The sequence below is a fragment of the Typha latifolia genome, chromosome 5 (genome assembly GCF_019914945.1).
Source record: "Typha latifolia isolate L0001 chromosome 5, TyphaL0001v2, whole genome shotgun sequence".
NCBI lineage: Eukaryota > Viridiplantae > Streptophyta > Magnoliopsida > Poales > Typhaceae > Typha > Typha latifolia.
In genome coordinates this window covers 3,031,462-3,040,861 of record NC_133090.1, presented here as the reverse complement: position 1 = coordinate 3,040,861, position 9,400 = coordinate 3,031,462, and the positions used below count along the sequence as shown (strand labels likewise).

The following is a 9,400-nucleotide window of genomic DNA, read 5'->3' as shown; positions in this document are numbered from 1 at the left end:
TACAAGTGAAAAAGACGGCTATGAAAATATGAAGACCAGTAACAACTAGAATTATAAGGCTATGAGAAAGCAATGGAAGGAGCCCAAGCAAAAGAGTGGCACTCCTCTCATTTAATAAAGATAATTATACTAGACTCCATAAGAGTTAAGAGGACAACATATTCCGCAAGAAGATGAACTAACATATGGTGGAAAAGACCAAAGAGCTAAAAGACCATAAGCGCCACGCCTAAAAAACAAAACCCTTGAGATAACACTAATCATAATGGGTGCTGCCCATTCTTTGATACTTGATTCTCTAGTATGCATGCCCCTTTCCTACTGTGGAACTCGCTGATGGAAACCGTTGCCTTTTGCCCGGCTGTTATACTCCCGGTCGTTGGTGTCTGGTCCAGCCCTTCCATAGCCCCGGCCACTGAAACGACCTCTTGGGGCCTCAGACAGGTATCCACCCCTTCCTCTGCCCCTTCCTGTCCAGAGAAATGGATACACAACATAAGGATCAATTGAATCAAGATAAATGTTAATCATAGTCAGAGCAAAACTGAAGTGACTGGACTACTCTCATTAATTTCTTCTGCAATGGTAGTTAAAAAGAAATGTTTCAAGGTTATGCAAAGGTAGTAGAAACATTCTACTTTTGGCCAGTAGTAAAGCTGGCTGAGAAACATAGGACCAATTGTCTGAAAACATAATCACAACTAAAGGCAGTACCAATTGTAATATTCGGTATAACAAAACAATTAGCTAAAAGTTGTAAATGTAAATGGTATCAAGATAAATGTTATCATAATCAAAGCAAAACTGAAGTAAAGCTCATGACTGGACAGCTATCTTTAGCGGCTTCTGCAATGGGAGTTAAAAAGAAATTTTTCACAATTATGCAAAAGCAGTAGAAACATTCTACTTTTAGTCAGTAGTAAAGCTAGCTGAGAAACAAAGGACCAATTGTCTGAAAACATAACCACAACAACTTAAGGCAGTATCAGTTGTAATACTTGGTATAGTAAAACAATTAGTTAAAGAGTTATAAATGTAAATGGTATGAATGGTCCCTTAATAAGAGAAACCTAAAAGTTCCTCACTGATCTGGTAATATCAATTCACAACCAGAAAGCTTAAGTTCTCTTGAATAATCTTTCACATGAGTATACTTTGTTCTAACATAATCCCCCCTCCCCCCACACTTTTCCCGACAGAATAAAGAAAGAAAAGAAAAGAAAAACATCATTAATGACAGAACCAGCACTAGATATTTGTGAATAACTTACAAGAAAGTACCTTGGCTTGTTGCATATCACAAACATTATGCTTAGTTTTGTTGAAATTATAAGCATCGGTCGCATTGCCATCAATTATAACAAGGGCATGCCACATGATTTCCTTATTTCTTAATGCATAACAGCTATGAGGAGTAGACTAACAACAATTTTTGTGACCTGACTGAACCACTGAGTTACTTTTCCAGGGTTCCATACAGGAAGCAAATTGAAGATGGCAAAGGACAATTTTGTAGACCATATGTGAAAAGAAAGATGCACACTACCTAGGTAATTATCTCGTTGTATCCCCACGTACTCACCCTATACCTAATATACAAGTGAAGGATCCACTAAAATATATCATGTGTATACAACTCTAGAGCCAATATATCTTTAGGCATCTAGGAGAATGGAGTAATTTCAGCATGTGGAACAGGTTGGCCAACACAACATGGACTCTATTCTTGGAGAATTTGAAGCATCAAATACTATGTTTATATGCTATTCTATCTTTATTATAACTATTCTCTACCATCAGATCACAATGAGGCTGCAAATGTAAATTCTTGGGCCATAGGTTGTTTGATTTTATCTTAGCTACAAATGATCGTGTACTTGCAACAACGCATAAACTACAAGTCCAACTTGCCTCCAGAACTCTTTAATTATAACTGAATTTTCGACAAGGAATAGAAGAGAGACAATTGCGGAGCTTCAATATCCTCGAACCTATATATGGCCCTCTAGATTTGACACATCTTGTATAAAATTTCTTGGTTGATTATATATCAAGAAAGCAACAAAAACATCCAGAGAGACCTACAATAGTTATAAAACACAGACAGTCAAGAAAGTAAAAATATGAATGATCTTGTGTTAGCTAGATGAAAGCATCATAGTGTAAAATTTCTTGATTATATCTCAAGAAAGCAACAAAAATATCAGAGACCTACAATAGTTATAAAACACAGACAGTCAAGAAAGTAAAAATATGAATGATCTCGTGTTAGCTAGATGAAAGCATCATTGTACAACATTTGGTATGACAAAGACTTGTGGATAGTCTGAGAAAGATGATATAAGGCACTCTAAGAAGTTGATAAATGTATAATTACTGAAAGTCATGAAACAATTTACTCACTTCCTCCTCGGAGCATACCACTATTAGGTCTTCGCTCCTCAACATATATTTGCCACCCATTTATTTGTATTGGCGATGCCTGAAATGACAAAAATGTATAACAAATACATGAAAAATGTCATTTAACAATTGAGCATGGCGATGCCTGAAATGACAAAAATGTATAACAAATACATGAAAAATGTCATTTAACAATTGAGCATAGATCCTATACTGTGCAAGCACAAGTTAATTCTAAAATTCTTTAAAACATGATCGAAACAGGAACTGAAAATTTGGTTTCTGTTGCCTATAATTAGATTAATCAGGGACAAGATGTTCCTCACAGGAATTAAATACAAAGATGGTATTTAATGTCAAGAACAACAATGTGATTGGACAGTCAATTGCAGCAATACTAAACTGCCAAAACACAAAAACAAATGAAGGGAAATTTGCAAATAACACCACATATTTTCATCATTTTCCAATTAACACTCTGTATTTGAGGATTTGATAACCAGCCCCCTCCTTTTTCCCTATATTTTCTATCTAACACCCTACTGTTATGTTAACTATCATTATTTTGGTCGACAGTTTATGTAACTAAACCAATTAAAATTACTTAAATATCCTTGGAATTTTTTTTGACATAGACGCACACTAAGCAAACCTTTTCTAAACCATATCCCACCCTAGCCCATCCTGCCAGATCAAAATTCTCTTCCTAAATCTAATCACCCTGACCTTTCCCATCAAATCAAAACTCTCGATCATTTCCCAAATCATAATCTAATATCTTTCCTCAAACCAAACCCATAACCCACTGAAATGGAAAGAGAGCATAACTATGAATGTTGGTCATTAGCCCTTAAACAAAATTGACATTAGAGGAAAGTGTAATTTAGATATTTTAGAAATTACCATTAGTATTCTAATAGAATATTCATTTGTTGGTACCCTTTGATTTGATAGTTAGGTCATGATAACTCAGGGCGTAAGATGGAAAATATAGAAGAAGAAAAGAAGAGGGGTGGGTAAAAATCCTCAAAGACTTGACAAATGATGAAAATGTTTGGTGTTATTTGAAAATTTCTCAATGAAGAAATGTTTCGAAACATCTACCAAACTATAAAACCTAGATAATCAGTGCCACCAACATTTGTAAATTTCCAGTAACCAATTGGCCAACTTGAATCTTGGTAAAGTTTTTTATCTCTTGTCAATCAGAGTATAAGAAATCAAAACCATTCTTGAATCTTGCTTAAGAACAAATACTGCTGATATAGTTTCATACCTTCAATGCATTCTGAACACCACCAACATCTTCGAATTCAACAAAAGCATAATGACCACCAGACTCCTGAACATTCACATAATGCAAACTAGCATATTAGATGTTAGACTCGATTTCATGCTGAAGATAGAGCAATTAAATGATTCACTGGACCTTGCGGCTTCTGATAGCAACACCATCAGGCCTGATTCTGCCAAAGTTCTTGAACTCATTTTCAAGATCAGATTCAGAGACAGAAGAGGGCACATTTCCCACATAAACAGATTTACTTCCAACTACAATGAAGAAGAGAAGGGTATTACGATCTCCATAATATGGAGACACAAACACAACATCACTGCATTTAAGATGCTAGCAATCAGGTAGTGTTTTTTGTTTTTACCTTCATCTTCTAGTGCAGTAACTTCCTCAACTGCCTCAAAACTGGACTTCTCATGCATCATTGACGATGTGGAGTATGTTTGCTGGGAAGTTGATAGTGGTGCTTGATGCCGTTCGAAAGATGCTGGAGAAGCTTTGCTTAATGGAGCTGGCTGTGATATGGTTCCAGATAGTCCTTTTGCAGCTCTTAGCTGCCAGATTCACAACATTACACGTTAGAAAAGAAATTGAAGTGAATTCATGTCAACGTCCCAATTTCTTGGGGCAACTTCATTTGTTGTTCTTGAAAGAAATGGATGCAATTATATGTGCGTGAGGAGCGATAAGTACAATGGAAGCATATGTTTGCTTTGGCAGTTCTCCTACAGGTTCCTCTAGGGGAACAGCTGGTGGATCCCGTGTTGTGATAGTCACACTTGGAAGAGACGCAACAGGCTCCTCGGCAGGGGATTCGTCTACAAAGTTATCAGATTCGGAAACTTCCTGCTGAGGCTCAGGGAAGTACTCATTGATTGTATCACTTTCTTCTTCCTGGACTGGAACAGCAATGTCCTTGCTCTGGCTTTCTGCTTGGTGTGCATAATCGGAAACTGCCAACAGCAAGATTTTTTCTAATAGTAAGTAACTGATAGCAGAAATGGATGGGCCAAAAATGTGGCATGCACAAATATGGTAGATGGGTGCATAAAAAGGCTCTTGTGCAATAAAGAAAAATATATGTAAAAGGAGTTAAAACTTATTAAGAATTTAAGAATATTTAGGTAAGGAAATTTATGGATTTAGAAAACAAGATGACGAAGTTAAAACTTAACTCAGGACATACTTTTGAGTTAAGATGTAGTACGCTTGGAGTCCTTCCCCATTTCTCAAAAAGATATCTCACTAAACAAGGATAATATCAAACTATTGAAGTGTCTAGGGAGCAGAGCTCATATAATTTTATTAGCTGCTATAAAATGATGAATAAACAAATATACAATTCTTGTAGATAATATTTAAGGTCAAAGTCCCTACTCAATTCTTCTTATCTATAATACATGCCTAATCCACTATAAGAGACCAAATGCATATTAGCCATTGCCTAAGTGAGTGTGTGGACTGCAGTCTATATCACTGCAAGAATCTTAAACAACATGCAGTAGCTAAACTTAATAATACTGAATATATAATTAATCAGATTACGCCTGCTTGCTCGTCTCTTTTCTCTTCCTGATTTCTATAATTTAATGATCCTTACAAATTGCAGCCAAGAAGCTACAAAGGCCAGACAAGTTTAAGTCTTGCTAATTTTTCTGGGATATAGGATCTAAATCATTAAAGAGGGATACTCAGAAAATCAATAGCAAGAAAAGAAGACCAATGATGCTACTAATAGGGAATAAATATATGGATATTAACAGATAACAGCTACATGAAACCCTAGCATTCTATTAAATAACATGTGCAAGAATGATCTCTCTAGAAGGCAAATGGACGATAAATTCCACTAAGCAAAATAAAATATCGAGAAAAGAAAACGAAAGAAGAAATATCAAGAGGAGAATCAAATATATCGACAGGTGCTAATTATTTGTAAATTAAAACACCCATCGTAGTAACTACATGAGCCAATTATAATGAAATTTAAAGAGAAGAAATAAAGAAGCCAAAAAAATATAAAAAATAACATGAGGGGCTTAGGGAAATACGTAGAGAAATTTTGACAAAAGAACTTTAGGAAAACCTCGATCTTCAACTAGTTAAAACTCTATGAAATAAGTCTTCTATAGTTGAGCTTGCAACCATGGAAGAACAAGGTGAAAATGTAGCAAGAACTCCTCAACTTTATGATAGTATTGTCAAGAATCTGATATTTAGTTACAAATTATTTGTTATGTCTAAGTCTGAACAGGGGAAATAAGCAGACTAATCCTGGCAATTTTGTAAAAGGAAAAAAAATTAGAAACAGAAATAGATCTTTCCAATGATTGCAGTGAATTCCATATACTTATTATTGCTTCATACCTGCCTCAGAAATTGTGTTTGCTGCACTGAAATTGTTCTCAAAACTTTCATGGGCTAATACGGCTGGCTGATGCATTTGCTCCTCCTCGAGAAAGTGGAAGAAGTCACTGAGAACGAAATACCCTTTCTCCTGAGGTGCAAGGAAGAATGTCTGCACAAATTTTCTTCTGCCATTGTACTCCCTAGTTTGCACAAGGCCAGAAACCAACACTAAGACACCATCGCCCCATGAATTCAGAAAATGAGCTGTTTTGATTTCAATTCCAGTAAAATTGAGGGACAAGATAAGGGAATGGATTTGCTGCAAAAGGATAACTTGTTAGCATTTAGCAATGCAGCCACGTGAAATCATGTAAAATACAGAATCCAAGGCAATAAAAATCTAAGTTCCAAATAAACTATCTGAAATTTTGAGAAACTAAACAAAAACAAATTTTGCTAGCAAGGAAAAAGATAATTACATGTAGACATGCATACTTACTATGATTACCAAAAGAGAAAAGTATAAATAGTTGATGACCTAGAAAGCAACCAATTCAAGTATTGAACGAACATTGTATAACAAGTAATTTAAGGAAAAGAGGAATCTTATCCTTATGTCAGAAGATCAATTTGGTCTACTTGACCTGCGGCCCCCCAAACATTGACTTATCAATTAAAGATCAGCTTGTACATTTCCTAACAATATTGAATCCACATGATTGCGGATCAAACAGATTAACAAAGATAAATAATGAAATATGAAAAGAGTATAATTCTCACAAATATAATCAGAATTGGCACTATCAATTACACTGACAACATTTAGTGTATAAATCGCACAAGGGACCTCCAGATTTAACTTCGGAACTAGAAACGATGCATCTTTGAAATCTGCTACAACTGTAAGTTAAGACACAATATGAAAGGGAAAAAGAATTAAGTAAATAAATCGCATATCAACAATACCATCATTCCAGAGGCAGTCTCCGTGCTATCGCCATCGACACGCATCATAGAGCTCGCTTCGTTGTAGAACTGATGCACAAGACTCGGTTGCTGCTGAAGGATATTGTAGTACTGACCCACAAAAAAAGTCCCAACCTACAAAGATCACAAATTTCCAAACCAATAGCATCAAAAATCTCAACTTAAACAACAATAAACCAAACACAGAGGCAACCCAAACCCTTCCAATGGGTTTACCTGAACAGCACTGACTTGGCTCGGAAACATGGCTGCCATTGTCGCCCTAGAAGAGCCCCAGCGAGATGAATCCCCAATTCGAATCCCTAGAAAGCACCCAAAAGAAACCCTAGATTGCAAACGCTCTCTCCCTAGATCGAGATCCGAAGAAAGAATCGAGTCGCTTTGACAGATCTGATCTCGTATTCCCGACAAAGAAACAAAAGGAGATCGATATAGAAGCCACGGATTCTTCCTAATATTTCTCTCTCCTCGTCTTTCTAGCTCTCCTCGGGGGATGCCGCTGCTCTTCGCTTTCTTCTTTCCTTTATATCTCTCTCTCTCTCTCTCTCTCTCTCTCTCTCTCTCTCTCTCTCTCTGTCCTCTCTCTCTCTCTCGAGCTCAGCGCAGTTTAAACAAAGCGATCGAGAATTCGAGAGGGGGTGCGCTGCTGCTAACTTGCGCCGGGGGGGAACAGTACTGGATCACTACGCTCTGGGTTAGTGTCGGAGTGCAACGTGTCCTTCCGTTTCTGGTGGGTTAGACTTGCCTTCGTCGTCATGCTCGGATGTGAAATCTGGACCGTTGGTTTAAGTGGTTTTAGTTGTCTCGCTCTATGGACAGTAATGATTAGTAGAATCTAATTAGCAATCTTTCAAACTAACAAAAATACCCTTATATAATTTAATGGTCATTATTGCTATGTAAATATCAGTTTTCGACTTATATATATAGTTCGATTATATAATTAGTTGTCTTCGTATTTATATTTTAATTTAATTAAGTAAAACAAATCGGTACATCTCAACATCTTATATTAGTGGCTTATAAAATATTAACTAAATAAGCCACTTAATTATAGCTAATTCAACATGCTTAACTATCAATATTTTTTACTTACCTAATTAATTATGTTGTGTATACGAATACAACTCGTTTACTAAATAGATTATACATTTCAAGACATTCATGATATTAGTTTGCTGCTTGAAAAGTCTTTCTATTAGTTTTTCTAATAGAGAGTTGCGACAGACATGAGTTAAAGTAACTATATTTATCAAATAAAAAATAATAAACTCTCCATTCGTATCATTAGTTTAACCATTTTTAAATTAAATGTTGACTCAAACTGTTTTTTAAGGAATAAAAGCAAAAGGCAAATGTGATCCAAGGTCAACTATATATTTCTATTTGTCAGCTCATTTTCAGGACTGTGGTTGTAACAATTGAATCATTCCAAATCTTGGCTAAGTAACCTAATAAGAGTCCAAATTGCTTCATCTCAATTGTTAGTATCCCTTCCAGTGAGACATTTTCTCATCAAGTTGTTGTTGTTAGGGCTTTTAATCTCTTATTTGCCAGTGCAGGTGGCGGGTTTATTATTTACACCCATGGGAGTTGTCCAGTACTTATAGATGTCTGTGTTTAATATATATGTTTCATTGTATGTCAAGACTGAACTAATTGAGTTTGTCTTTCTCAAGGCGTAGAACTAGCATCTCATTTAAATCATTATTATGTCTAGTCTTAAATTGTGATATGTTGTGCAAATCTACCAAGTGGGTGAAGGTAGTGGAAACAAAACCTTCTTCACCCCCAAATATCACAAATGGGGATAGTGAAAGAGAACTCAATGCAACCCTTGAAAACCTCCAATAAGGATGTTAATGGTAATAGAAAAGTCTTAAGCAACTTCTAATCTCGGATTAACATCCTAATATATGCAAACACCAAGCAAGACAACAATGGAGACAAAAGAGAGAGAAAGAGAGACAAGATTTACATGGTTCGGCGATGTGCCTACGTCCACGGGCGGAGCAATATTCTTTACTATGCAAATCCCTCACTTACAAAAGGTTTAAGAACTCCAATCACTCTCAATACAATGGTGGCTCAACCCCTCATTAATGTTATTCCAACAACTTGCCTTAAAAAAACTTTTAGTATTTATAGTAAGGGGTTTTTGAGTGTCGCGTTCGAACGCCCTCGGGGCGCGTTCGAACGCACCCAATGTAAACCCAGCAAAACTCAAGGGGCGTTTGAACGCGGGAGGGGGCCGTTCGAATGCCTGCAGAAACAGCTGCTCTCGGGTTGGCTCGCGTTCGAACGCGGCTGGGGCCGTTCAAACGCCTGCAGAAAGTCTGCTCTCTGTCTGAGCCCGCGTTCGAACGC

General features: G+C 36.5%; 1 protein-coding gene across 2 annotated transcripts; it reads right to left on the bottom strand.

Annotated features, from left to right (window-relative positions):
- LOC140788660 (nuclear transport factor 2) lies at positions 1-7,725 on the bottom strand. 2 transcript variants are annotated; one of them, XM_073138028.1, is made up of 9 exons: positions 7,250-7,725; positions 7,013-7,147; positions 6,065-6,365; positions 4,391-4,650; positions 4,062-4,251; positions 3,833-3,954; positions 3,680-3,745; positions 2,404-2,482; positions 1-470 (listed from the first exon to the last, which is right to left on the bottom strand). In XM_073138028.1, the coding sequence occupies exons 1-9, from the start codon at positions 7,286-7,288 to the stop codon at positions 319-321; spliced, it is 1,344 nt and encodes a 447-aa protein (XP_072994129.1). In that variant the 5' UTR covers positions 7,289-7,725; the 3' UTR covers positions 1-318. The 2 variants fall into 2 exon arrangements, with proteins under 2 accessions (XP_072994129.1, XP_072994131.1); XM_073138030.1 differs by having other exon boundaries at positions 2,422-2,482; positions 7,250-7,684.
- Positions 7,726-9,400: the final 1,675 nt, after the last annotated feature.